The 14,457-nt window shown below is 36.5% G+C and overlaps 1 protein-coding gene across 1 annotated transcript in view; it reads left to right on the top strand.

Annotated features, from left to right (window-relative positions):
* SLC17A5 (solute carrier family 17 member 5) overlaps positions 1-14,457 on the top strand; it is a 55,442-nt gene that overhangs the window by 25,534 nt on the left and 15,451 nt on the right. The window contains exons 6-9 of the mRNA XM_036768825.1: positions 3,454-3,572; positions 7,650-7,808; positions 12,701-12,833; positions 14,244-14,391. Of these exons, the coding sequence (XP_036624720.1) occupies positions 3,454-3,572; positions 7,650-7,808; positions 12,701-12,833; positions 14,244-14,391 (559 nt within the window). The remainder of the gene's footprint in view (positions 1-3,453; positions 3,573-7,649; positions 7,809-12,700; positions 12,834-14,243; positions 14,392-14,457) is intronic.

Here is a 14,457-nt window from a genome sequence, read left to right on the forward strand (position 1 = left end):
GATACCATGAGTCTGGAGATAGAGGGTCCTGTTTGAGGAACTGCAAGGAAGCCAGTGTCACTGGATCACAGAGAATATGGAGGATTGTAAAATTATAATAAGACTGGAAATGTAGAATGGGGCTAGATTATGAGAGACTTCAAAAGCCAGACAGAGGATTTTATATTTTATCCTAGAAGTAATAAGGAGCCACTGGATTTTATTGAATAGGAAGTTGATATAGTCACACCTGCATTTTAGGAATACCAGTTTGATAGTTAAGTTGACATGGACTGTGACAGAGAGAGGCCTGAAGCAGGGAGAACAACCAGGAGGCTATTGCAGTAGTCCAGGCATGAGGTGATGACGACCTGTACAAGGGTGCTGGCAGTGTCAGAGAGGGCCCTGCCTACACAAGAAATGTTACAAAGGGAAAAGAAACAAGCCTTGGCTACAGGTTGGATGTAGGAGGGGAGGGGGGAGTGAAGAGTCAAGGATGACTTCTGGGTAACTAGGTGGATAGTAGTACCCTTAACAGTAATAGGGAAATTTAGAAGAAGGGAGATTTTGGGAGGGAAAGATCAGTTTTAAACATGTCATGTTTAAGATTTCTGTGGGATATCCAGTTTGAGATGTCCAGTAGGCAGTTGGAGAAGAAACTAGAGTTCAGCCGAAAGGTCTGGGCTGTATAAGTAGAATTGAGAATTATCAAAATAGAAATGACCTTTGAAACTAAGAGTGTTGATAAGCTCACCAAATGAACAGTATAGATGGAGAATAAACAAGGGCTCCAGACAGAGCTTTTGGGGACTCCCACTGTCAATATGCATGATATGAAGGAAGACCATAAAAGAATACAGACAATCAGAAAGGTAGGAGGAGATAGTATAGATCAGAAGTTCCCAAACTTATTTGGCCTACCACCCCCTTTTCAAAAAAGAAAAATTACTTGATGCCCCCCTGGAAATCTACTTCCTTTAACAGCTTTGTTTTTTTTAATTTGTGTCATTTCAAAAAATATATAAAATATTTTTTAAATGATGCATCTTAAACTTAATAATTTATTGTAAATTTGTAGGGTTTTTCCTGCATTGAAATTTTAATGATGAATGTTGCATCATGTAACCATATAGTATCATATTGTAAATAAGTCATTACATGCCTATATTCTGCCAGTGCATGCTTGACTTCCCACCATGCTCACCTGCCAACACTTGCTTGTTAAGACCTGTCAACGGACTAACCACTGGTCAGTTATAACTTGCATTTTGTGTGTTTATTTGGAAAATAATGTAATCATTAAAACTTTAACACCAGATGAAACATGTATGAACGTTTTTTCAAAATTTTCTTCTTTTTTTATGCTTCCACCACCCCCTTAACTGTACCCGAGGCTACTACCACCCCTTTGGATCTTTCCAGAGCCTCCCAGGGGGCAGCATCACCCACTTTGGGAACCCATCTCACATAGAGTAGTGCCACAGAACTTAGAAAGAAGAGAGAATCAAGAAGAAGGGGCTTATTGATAATGTTAAAATCTGCAGAGGTCCAGTAGGATAAGGATTGAGAAAAAAAAAAACATTAACTTTGGCAAATAAATGATCATTAGAACTTGGGAAAGAGTAGTTTCCGTCCAGTGATAAAGTCAGAAGCCAGACTGCAAAAGTGTTAAAGAGAGGAAGAGGAAAAGAAGTGGAGATACCCACTGTAGATGACCTTCTCAAGGAGTTTAACCATAAAAGAGAAGAGAGATACAGGACAAGAGCTGTCATGGATAGATTGAGCAAGTGAGGGTTTTTTTGAGGATGGAAGAGATGTGGTCGTGTTTGTAAGCAGCACAAAGACAAAAAGAGATTGAAGAGTAGTGAGAGAGTAAGGATGGTAGAGGGGGCGATCCATTAGAGCAGACAGGCTGAAATGGAATCACTTGTGCATATAGAGGAATGGGCCATATCAAGGAGAAGGGCTAATTCTTCATGTGAGACAAGGGCGAAGGAGAGGATAGTGACTGGAGCCATCTGAATGGTGTGAAATGAAGAGCAGGGGAGAAGATGGAGCTCTGCTAATGGCCTCATTTTTTTTTTCCAACGAAATAGGAAGCAAGGTTCTGAGTTGAGAAGGCGAGGGTAGGAAAAGCCATGGGAGGTTTGAGAAGGGGTGAAATGGCTTGGGAAAGACACTGTGGTGAGTGGGATAGTGAATCAACTAGAGAATTGTAAAAGGACTGCCTTGATGCAGTGATCCAGTCGAGATTATGTGACATAAACTCGTAGTGGACCCAGTCAACACAGCTTCATGATTTTCTCCAGCTTTTTTCATTTAAAAACAAAAACCAGAAGCTTTAGGTATAGTCTGGAAATTTTTTCAGGAAATCATTTTAGGCGACAGACTATGTATCCAAGTCATGTGGTTGGAAACTCTTTCCCTTTTCTGTAACCGTTTTAGGAAATGATACGTTTCTAGAAATTAACCTCACACAGGGGCTGAGGGAAATGTGTATGAAATCCCATCTATTCTGACACCATGGACTCAAGAAGGAATGAAAAAAGTTATGTATCTACTATGTGCTACCCGTAGTATGTAGAATTGCCCTCCAGGAGCTCACATTCTAATAAGGGTAATGGCGGAGACAGGATTTGGGCTGGATGCCTAAAAGGAAAAGACCATGTCTTTGGGACCTGGACCCCAAAGCCCCTCAACCAAGTCTGCGGCATTCACCAGAGGCATTGCCCATGCCAGTCAATAATCCTTTTAACTGCCCTTTCATTGTGGCCCTCATTGTCTGCACTTGGCCCCACTCCAGGCTGTTGGCCACTCCTAGATTACATCCAGATCTTCCCATGGTCTTCTTCTATAAAAGGTCCATCTTGCCCATAACATAGGGTCCATCTTGTAACATAGGGAACCACATGTTTCAGTCTAGGGGTGCTGGGAACCCCGAAATTCAAGAGCAAAAGGCACAGGTTCTTCCTCGAAAGAATTCCACCTCTCAAGCCTCCTTCCAGTCAGATACAAGATTTATTGTAACACCAATACAAGGGGGCCAGACTTTAAGAATCCGAGTAATTTAATGGGGGCAGATAAACCTTTTATACAGATAGACCATGGAAAGATCTGGATGTGATACAGGAGTGGCCAACAGCCTGGGGTGGAGCCAAGTGCAGACAATGAGGGCCACAATGAAAGGGCAGTTAAAAGGATTATTGACTGGCATGGGCAATGCCTCTGGTGAATGCCGCAGATTTGGTTGAGGGGCTTTGGGGTCCAGGTCCCAAAGACATGGTCTTTTCCTTTTAGGCGTCCAGCATATATCCCATCCCTATCAGTTTCATGTTGATAGTTTCAGTGATTAATGGTAACATTTTGTGAAATAGGTTTTTTTTTTCATTACTTGAATAAATCCTTTTTATCCCTTTATACTAAATGTTTCACTATACATATTTACATAATTTAAACTTGCCTTTCAATTTTAAGGTGCTCTTGGAATACTTTGGTTCATTTTATGGATCTGGTTGGTTAGTGATAGACCAGAAACTCACAAGACAATCTCTCTTTCGGAAAAGGAATACATTCTTTGTTCTCTGAAAGATCAGGTATGGACTTTTAGCATATTGTTGCTTGACCGTTAACGAGGAAAGTAAGTCTGGTTCTGTGTTGACACAGTTTACACTAATATTTTTATTAAAACCCCTGAGCAGGTGAAATAAAAGTTGTAAATGTGGTTTTGTTGTGATATGCATTAAGGCAGCTGTCATTCCATCAGAATCATACAAATTTACCGTTGTAAATAGGAAATGAACTACAACATAACTGAAAAGAAGCTTATTGACTAAGTTCTAAATTTTTGTTCTTTTAAATTCTAACCTTAGATGATTGCTTGAATTGTATTTGTTTATTTTATGTTGGTGTTATTTAAATAAAAGAGAACACAAAAGGAAGTGATATATTCCATGAAGATTTTCAATCTGCATTCACTGGGAAAGTTTTTTTTAAATCCCATTAACTTTGTTGCATTTATTTACTAGTAGAATATTGTCACTTGGGAGTACTGTCTGAACAAGCCTTTGTGATGCTGATGTTATCAACACAAGGAATTCCTTTTTAACTTTGTTATTGTTCCATTCTTGGTTTCAAAGAGCACCAATGACATCGCCAGGGTGATGTCTTAACTTGGGAATAAATTGGATTTAACTGAGGCAGAGTTGTGGTCTCTGGTCAGCTTCATTCTTTCTTCCAGAGTCGTCAAAGTCCAGTGGCAAAACAAAAGTCAGGACAACTGGCAATGATCAGGGATATAGTGGATTTCTAAAGGTCATTTCTCTGACCTCTGTCTTTCTGAAGCAAGATTCCTTCAATGATTAAGGGCTAGACAAGAATTGAGACAAAAGATAGCCTAATTTACTATCGCAAAAATATCAGTCTGGGAGGGGTAGGCTCTCCAAGTTTCTAACCAGAACAGAAAATAATTACTATTTACACTCCTTCTAAGCCATTAGCATCTAAACTGTGAGCCACAAAGGCTTGGGCTGGGGGCTGTTGGCCATTCAAGAAAGCCAGAGTTATTTGGGTGTAAAAGTGTGGTCCAGTAACTCCATTTGAAACACAATAGGCAGTAGGCTATCCAGGGAAAGCCAGCCGCATCCACCTCTTTATCAATGTGTACATCCCTGGAAAGTACATTACCAAGGTAAGTAAGCTTATCCACAGCATTCACAACTTCTCCATTTGCTGTAACAAGGTGGTTCTACGTATGGATGGTGAGGTAGTGGCCGATGGAGCACCTGTGTTTTCTTGGTGTTAATTATAGGCCAAAATTAGCACAAGCATCAGAGAATTGATCCATACTTTGGTGCATCTCAGCTTCAGAGGCTACACTGAGTGCACAATCATTGGCAAGCAGAAAATCATGCCCCAGCACTCCCTCCACTTTGGTCTTGACTTGTAGACTTTTCAAGTTGAAGAATTTACTATCAGTGTGGTAGCTGACCTTGGTAGTGTACTTTTCAGGGATGCACAGATTGAAAATGAGGTTGACTCGCACATTGCCAGAGCTAGCTCAGTGTTTGGGAAGGTATGGGAGAGAAGGGGTATTAGATTAACTGCCAAACTGAAGGTCTACAGAGCAGTTGTGCTGACCTCATTGTTTTATGCCTATGAATCCTGGACAGTTAACCAGTGCTGTGTCAGGAAACTGAATCACTTCCATTTGAAGATTCTAAAGATCACCTAGCAGCATAAGATACCAGACACTGGGCTCCTTTCTCAAACTAAACTGCCAAACATTCAAACTCTGCTTCAGAGAGTGCAACTCTGGTGTGCTGGTCATGTTGTTTGAATGCAAAATGTACGCTTACCATAAAGACTATTTTATAGAGACAACTATGAGTGACATGGGAGACAGTGGCACAGGACCATTCAGCATGGCGTGTCCACATCAGAGAAGGTGCTGTGCTCTGTGAGCAAAGCAGAATTGAAACAGCTCAAAGGAAACGCAGGATGTGCAAATTTAGAGAATCCACCCCAAATGTTCACATGGACTATTTGTGCCCAACCTGTGGTAGAGCGTTCCAAGCTTGTACTGGTCTGATCAGCCACAGTCAGACACACTGAAACTTGACTCTAGCATAGTGATATCATTTTGGTCCTCTGAGAACGACGGACAACAACCAACTGAAGCAGTACCTTAGTTGAGTCATTCAACCCTTCTGGACCTCTGTTTCTTTATCTGTTAAGTTAATTAGATTAAGCCTTGGTCTTAAAGAACAGATGATGAAGCACAGTTTCTTCCTCTCAGGAGAGAAACAGATTACTATATTGGTGAAAAATATTGCATATTCTGTCGGAAATAATTTCTGTGTCCATTGATTTGGATTAACTGTTTTTCTTTATTACAAGGTAGGCTTCTGTAGCAAGTGAGGAAATGACTTTTATACAAAATTACTTTTATGCAATACCAGTCATTAATAATTTTTCCAAATTTAATTTCAAAAAAATAAGTGAAACTAGATAAACTTTAGCTCTGAACTTCTGCGTTTCATCAATGAGAATATTTGAAAAAGTGACTTGTACCCAAGTTTTCTCATTATTCTCCTCACTTAGACTTACGAAGAGGGTTTTTTTAAATGTCTAAAGACTACATCTAACATATTAGGATGTTTGTTCAGCCTAATGGCTTTTGGAAAAGCATATTTAGTATGACAATATTTACGAATGATGGAATTTCTCCCCTCAGAATAACTTGTAGAATAAAAATGCAACTAGATGTTATCATAAAGTTGGTCTCTTCATTTTGCTGAGGACTTCACTAATTTGTATAGAAGAGCTAAACTAAAGATTTATGTGTGAGTTTAGTATTGGTATTTACCTCAGGGTTTGTCATAAAACTCATCTTCAAGCCATAACAATGAGGAGTGGGGAGGTTTTGGGGTTCAGAAAAATTATGAAACATTGGGCCAATAGTAGAATATTTTAAATATTGATATGGATAAAATATTGCTTATGTTTTGAATTTTAGATTATTTTTTAAAACAATGTCTACTTTATCTGTATAGAGGAAAGGAGTACTGGATTTGGAATCAGGGAAACCTAGGTTCAAATGCTCATATCACTACTTATCACCTGTATTACCTTGAGTAAGTCACTTACTATTTGGTGACCTCAGTAGTTTCTTTATCTAGAAGACAAAAAGGTTAAACTAGACAACCTCTAAGGCCCCTTAGATCTGAACCAATGATCCTATGAACTCAAGATTAAGAGAAACTAGGCTACAATTTCCTTCAAACATGAAAGTCTTCAAATTGCTTTTATTCTTTGCCTCAATCCTTGCAAACAATCTGGGGAGTAAATTCCTTACTTATAACCTCAGTAGGAATAAATAGCTGATATTGCTAGTGGTTACTCCACTCTCAGTCCTTTTAAGGCAACTGTAAAAATGTATATTTGTGAATGTAATTTGTAAAAATGGCTAGCATAAACTTTGCTCCTATTTATCAATTCAGTTCAACTCATCAAAGCAGTCATTAGATACCTACTATTATATAGGAATCATGATGGTCTGACCCTATAGACAGTTTTATATAAAAAAAATTCTGATGCACATTTTACAGAAATTTTTATTGGAGAATGAAAAACAGTAATATATGAATATCATAAACATTTTACTTAACTACTTTGGAAATTCTGTAGCAGAAACTGTTTACTTTTTTCTATTACAGAGGGCAAGGGGGTTCTACTGGGGGAGAAACTCAGAATTTTGTATATGTAGCTCTAATCCTTTTTTCTGAGATAGTTAAAACTATTTGATCTTTTCTATAGAAAATATATAGCATCTTTTCTAGAGAAATTGAAATCACGAATGACTTCTGGAGTTTACAGTGGTGCTATAAAGATGGCCTTATAAAGCCAGGATTTGTGCTTTTCTTCTAATTTGCACCACAGGTTCTTGGATTAATTAATCATATTACAGTTAGTAATTAGTCATATTATAAAGATTCTAAAGTAATTTAAATTATATTTAGTTAATATGTATTGATGCTCAGTAAATTAATTTTCAGAACACCAAAATATGGTGATATGAATTATTTCCCATAGGAATTCTAGATTTAGGTCTTAGACAAAACTTTCAGATATAAAAAATAAATCTTTTTCTTAATCTCACCTGTTTTCTTTAGCTTTCTGCACAGAAGTCTGTACCATGGATATCCATGCTGAAATCACTACCACTTTGGTCTATTGTTGTGGCACATTTTTCTTACAACTGGACTTTCTATACTTTATTAACATTGTTGCCAACATATATGAAAGAGATACTAAGATTTGATGCTCAAGAGGTAAGAGAAAAAAATATAGTTCCTTTCTTATGTATTTTTGTAGCTATGTTTGTAGATATATATAACATTGTTATTTGTACATTTCTCTGAAATTTTTCAATATTGCAACTTTTATTCTATCAGGGTTTATATATAGCACCTTTACTTTTTCCCCCCTCTGTGGTCTTCTACCTCCTTCTTAACCATTAAGCCTCCAACAAGTATTTATTCCGTTATTTACAGGACACTGTGAAGGACGTGAAGTATAAAATTATATGCAACACACAGTCTTTAGGAAAGTTATAAAAGATCATAAGATCATAGGATTTAGAACTTAAAGGGACTTTAAAGATCTAATCCAGCTTTCCAGTTTTACAGATGGGGAAACTTAAGACCCAGGACCACAGAATACAGTGGAGCTGGGTTTTAAACCCTAGTCCTCTGATTCCAAATTCAGTATTCCTTCTATAGGGTGCTGCCTGTAATTGATAGAATTTTTCCATAAAGCTTCCCTCCCCACCTTTACCACCCCCTGCCACCAGTGCCAAATGTGATCATATCCTTAGAATGTATAGCTTAACAATGGCAAATATATGTGGAACCAATTTAAAATGTTAAGGGAGAATTTAATTTGCGATTTTACATTAACCGTTGTAAAGGAAATTTCTGTTCAAGTATGACTTGGACTGGTTAACCTGCAGAGTCCCTTCCAATTCTCAGATTCTGTGGGAAAAAAAAATGGAACTGTATCTTTTTGAAAAACTAGTCTCCTTTAAGGCACTGTTATTGTAGAACCAGCATTATGCCCCTATTGAATCATACAAGAACTAGAAAATTCAGTCTTTTATAGTTCATCTGTATAGCAGTCATACAAAATAAATTTCCACTGTGTAGAAACCCAAATAAAATGTTTAAGGGAAATATTCACCCAAAGGAAATGGTAATGTTGGGCTTTTTTTTTTTTGATGTATTGGTTGATTTTCCTGAACTGCTTTTCTTCCTTCTCTTTTTTTATTCTGTTATACATGTTTCTGTGGAATTGTGGGGAGGGATTCATTGCAAAATTTAAGTGATGTTAAAAAAAACATATCAATAAAAATATTTTTTAATCATTTGGGTAAACTGTATATCCAGCATTCCCCTGCTCTACCAGTCTAGTAGGGATAAGGAGAGAGACTGGGCTTGTGATTTCATTGATATAAGGAACTAATGGTAAAGAGCTCTACTTAGTGACCTTTCAAAAAAGGAACTGGAGGTAGTTATGAATGATGACCTGTTTTTGGTAGAGCCATCCATGCTACCTTCTTTCTGTTCACCACTTCCTTTCCCAGATGTTCACTAGTAACAGGTTCTTAGAAGTTCATCCTCCAGTAACTCATTGTAATATGGTGGTGACTTTGGGTTCCTAAAGGCTGTGCTACTGAAGTGTGTACTATGCCAGGTTTTGCCATGCTGGAAAGGATTTAAGTATGGTCCCAGAAACAGAATGAATCTGTTTTCCTAGCTAAGTACAGAAAGATAAATCACCAGTAGACTAGATTGTTAGTAATGAATTTTTCGTGGTGACGACCACCTACAAAATAAAGAATAATTTAGCATATACTGCTAGAGAAGCCAAAATTTGTCAGTCTTAATATTTCTGCTGTTGATAAAGCCAGGAGAAAAGAAGAAGTTACAGCTACATAGAAAGTTGGCACACAGTAGGTACTTGATGGAGATACCCAAAAAAAAGGAGTTGTTTTTTATTATTTGTTATTACTTGTTAATTTATTTTTTATTTATTGTTATTACTTGTTATTTATTGTCATTACTTGTTAATCACTTGTTAATCACATTGTAATAGATAAGGACTTGTAAAAAAAATCACCATTAAGATTGCTGTAGCTTATGCCAGCATTGGTTGCAGAAAGTGAACTGTTAGAAAAACTATTTAGAATTTAATAAGCCCTACAGATTAAATCAACATACACTCTAATGCTTGTTGACTTCATTGCAAACATGGGAAAAGTTAAGGATGAGAAGAAGTATATGGGAAAACATGGTTCAGGAAGGAGGAATGAGAGATACCAAAGACTCATAGATTACACTGAAATCCCACAGCTTATTTCACAGTTGCTTTGTTCAAGAAAAGAATTAATACATGCTAAACACAAGGAGCACCAAATGTGGATAGGGAAAAGAACTGGACTTGTGATTTAATGGGTATAGTGAGCTTCCAGGTGAGGAAACTCCCTCTGCCAATACAAGTTGGCACTGTCTGCACAATTAGAGAGTCATAGTGTTACTCTTAGAGAGTTGCCTAAATCACTGAGAAATTAAGTGTCTTACCCAGGGTTACATAGCTGGTATGTGGCTAAGGCTAGACTTGAACCTATGTCTTTCTGGATTTACAGCCAGATTTCTCTCTACTATGCCATATGATCACACACACAAAATAGATTCTATTTTAACAGATGAGAAGAGACTCATTGATTGATGTGGAAATTACCCGTGATTTGGCTGTCTGTCTGTATTCAGACCATCAATTTGTCCTACCTAAGATTGGTTTTTGTAAAAAGCAAGAAGATAAATAAAAAGATGTGGTGCACAATAGAAACAACTCAATCCTAGACCATTTACACAAATAATTGACAGTCAAAAATAGGAAATGGACAGGAGGAAACAAAATTTACACCTATAGTAATAATTTTATGCAGTAAGTAACTAGTATAAACTAATTCCCACAGTAAAGAGTCTGAAAGAACCTCCTTAGTCAGCAGACATCTGACTTACTTGCCACACAGATAGAAATGACTACCAAAGATGACACTGGGTTAGAATATAAACTCATTTGAAAAATCTTAAAAATGATGGATGATTAAGAGCAATATTGTTTCAGAAAACAAAGAAGAAATGAAGAGAAAAACCATTTTGGCCAACACCCCTTTAAGCAAAAACCCCTTTAAGTATGACCAAGTCATACTAAGGGCACTTAAAAATGTAAATGGAAGGACAATGAACAGATAAAAAATTTAAAAGATAATACTAAAGTATGGGAAAAGCCCTAGTTCTTGCTAATGCATAAAAGAGAAGGGGTAGGAGTGGAGCTGAGAAAACTTCAGTTAACTACCCACCTATTTACTTACTCATATTTGTTCAAAATATTTATGTGAGTCTTCCGTACATGAATCCAGGACGTGGTTGATGAGGATATTAGCTAGAAGCAAGCAAGCCTCTATGAGTAGTAGTCAACATCTTTACCATTTCATAGTTGAGTGAAAGATGTAGAGTATAAGATGCTTATTAATTTGTTATGAAAAATTATTTTTTCATAATTCAAAAATTATAGTCTCTTTTTCATTCAAGTGTCCCCTGTCCAAAGGTTAAAAACACCAAGGGTCCTTAAAAGATAAAACAGAAATGACCCTGCTCAACAACCCTTCTAATCATAAACATAAAGAAGGAATTGTATGCTGATCAAAAGTATTTGCCATTGTGGTAGAGGAGAGCCAGCACAGAATCCCAGGTGAAGAAGGATTCCCTGTGAATGGTGAGGTTTTTCAGATGTGTCTATTTGCAGATGACATTATGCTTATTGTATCACAGCCATCTGGGAGAGATCCCAAAAATTCTTTTTTGGCCTGACAATATACACAGACCATGGGATGAAGAATTTTCATTGCCCAGATTACAGTGTGCATTTGATGGACAGTAAGTTGCACTCATAGTTGAATAGGAAGTTCTTTTGATGAAATCATGCTTCTCATAAAAACAAAACTATCTTTTTAATATCAAGAGTCTACCAATTCTGCCCTATTACAGCAAAATAGAAATGTATAACCATCTCCAAAGAATTAAATATGAGCATCATAGAAGGCAGTGGAAGAGTACATGATGGGTATGAGTAGGATACAACATATATCCAGTGAATAACTTCAAAGAAGAACAATAAAAGATGTCATCATGGAATTTCATGATAGAGAAAATGACTGCACAGCAAGGATGAGAGATGACAGAAAACCAGAGTACACCAGTGTTACTCTCTCAATGTCAAGAGAAAGTAAGGAAGACATCCATCACATTGGGTGAACCCTCTGTGATGAACTTATGGGAAGATAGAGACAAGAGTAGCACACAATGGTCAAGCGTGGACGAGGTCGTAATCTGTGCTGTTGGAAGGAGTTTCCAAATTATAGATCATAGATCCATTTAAGTATTCCACATCCTTTTTCTCACGTGATCTGTACAAGAGCTCTGTAAGGTAAACAAGATAGGTGATATTATGCGCATTTTTCAGATGAAGAAACTGAGGTTCAGAAAAGTTGTAATTTGTCCAGGAAAACAAAGCTAGTAAATGGTAAAGTCAAGACTAGAGCTCAAGTGTTCTGATTCCTAACCTAATATTCTGTCTGCTAAATACTTCTCACATCATGCTACAAAGGCCAATATATGCTGTTAGACGAAAGTATCATGAAAGAAAAGAATTTAATAGTTCACATTCATATGATGATTTCAGATTTGCCTAACAGTCTCCACATAGCCCCCTTAATGCAGGTGTTATAAGTATAATTATCCTCATTTTAAAAGAAATAATAAACAATATTTTTTAAACTGGTACATCCTAGAAAGAGGCAGTGAACATTGGTTTTGTGGTATGACAAGGAAGAGCATTGAACAAGGTGAATAACTTCTCACTCTCATCCCAGGTCTTATTCCACTGAGGCTGCTTCATGTCTACTTCAGTTTAGGGGTTCTGCATCTACTTATGAAAGGCCCTAGTGTCTTATACCAAATCAAAGGATTTTCCTACTGACAAAAACTGCTTCCATGAAAAATAGACACTGGATTTTAATCTCTCTGTGTGTCTAATTATGCTTAATTTTAGTTTTTTAATTACCATCAATATTATTATGCTTGTGTTTTTTTTTTTTCAGAATGGATTTTTATCTGCACTACCTTATTTCGGATGTTGGGTTTGTATGCTCTTGTCTGGTCAAGCAGCTGACTACTTAAGAGTAACATGGAATTTTTCAACGGTATGGGTCCGTAGAGTGTTTAGCTTAATAGGTAGGTACGGCGGTTAATTTTTTTTTTTTAATATTGAACAGTTTACATTAAAGCAAAAATGATGAGTTATTTTGGTCATTTCTTTTATTTCCATATAAAATGTTTTTATGTGCATTTTGGTAAAATGACATCTGTGTATTTCCTAAATCAATGTATTTAATATGCAGATAAAGGATTATAATGTGATATTCTTCACAAGTTTAGTAAGTGTCTCTAACAATGTTAACGTTAAGCCCCTATGTTTTATAAACATGGTCCAGCCTTTTGGATTTATGTTTATAGTATATTATATTTTGTCTTGGGCTTGGGGGAGGAAAGTTGTTTAAAATGGAAACACTGTTTATTATGGCTATGAGCCCCCTTATTAGGGAAAAAACATAAAAACTTTGCTGGAACAGAATTTTGCTGCATGTCATGGATCTGATTTAGCCTTCAGTCCCAGTTTTCATAAATATTAATGTCTTAAACCACCCAAAACAAAGAGTTATTATCTTTTTAAAGATCTCCAAGCATGGAAATTCTACCACCTCTATTCCCATACATAATTTTAGTAACTCCATTCTATATGTTTGCAATGCAAAGGGCTCCTTCTGTGGTTTTAGCTCTCCTTAACAATCAAAAAAAATTTTTCCATATATGCAGCTAAAGACTCTTTTATATAATCCTATTTCATCTTATTTTGTCCTTTGAGAACATGGAAAATAACTTGTCAGCATCCTCTTTATAAAAAAAATAATCCTTCGCATGTGTGTGTGTATCTGTACTTAGAATTTTCTATTTTTCTTTAAATCATACTAACTGCCTGTATTGACTTGTGAATTACACAGTTATAAATATTGTCAGTTTGTGTATTTCTAACACTTGCATCAAAGCTTATGATTTATTTTTATTGATCTTGTATTTGCAAATTTAAAATTACAACAAGAAAAATAGCTTATTACTTTATAGTTTTCTCCCTGGATTTTTAGGCAGTTATTTTCTCCCCATAATTTTCCCACTGCATTTCATGATATTTTTAGTTTTATCATATCTAGGCACATTGTTCATAATGTGTATATTTAATATAATTTAATTGTCCCTTTAATTTACTATCCATAACTTGTCCACTCTTGTCTCTATCCTGTTAGCAAAGCTTTTACCAGCTTTATGTAAATATTTTAAAGGATTGTAGGCTTACAGTCACCACCAAAAGTAGGACTAGCAGATGATGAACACTTTGGCCCAGCAACATTAAAGGAAATGCCTAAAGACAGACTAACTCCTGGTTCTTTGGGAGAATGTAGTGTAGTACAATGCTTCTGCACTAGGTGGCAGTAACACCATGAGTCAGAATTACATGTCACCCTACTGTATGCAGTGCTTTCATAATAGTTTTGTTTTCTCTTTTTTGTAAAAAAAATTGAATTCCAGGAATGATTGGGCCAGCAGTATTCCTAGTAGCAGCTGGATTCATTGGCTGTGATTATTACTTGGCAATTGCCTTCCTAACTGTATCTACAACATTAGGAGGTTTTTGCACTTCTGGGTTTAGCATCAACCATCTGGATATTGCACCTTCGTAAGTACTAATATGAAGATCAAAGCTTTGAATTTCTTGAATAATTGGGTGTCAGTTTATATGGAG

Source organism: Trichosurus vulpecula, chromosome 7, assembly GCF_011100635.1.
Source record: "Trichosurus vulpecula isolate mTriVul1 chromosome 7, mTriVul1.pri, whole genome shotgun sequence".
NCBI lineage: Eukaryota > Metazoa > Chordata > Mammalia > Diprotodontia > Phalangeridae > Trichosurus > Trichosurus vulpecula.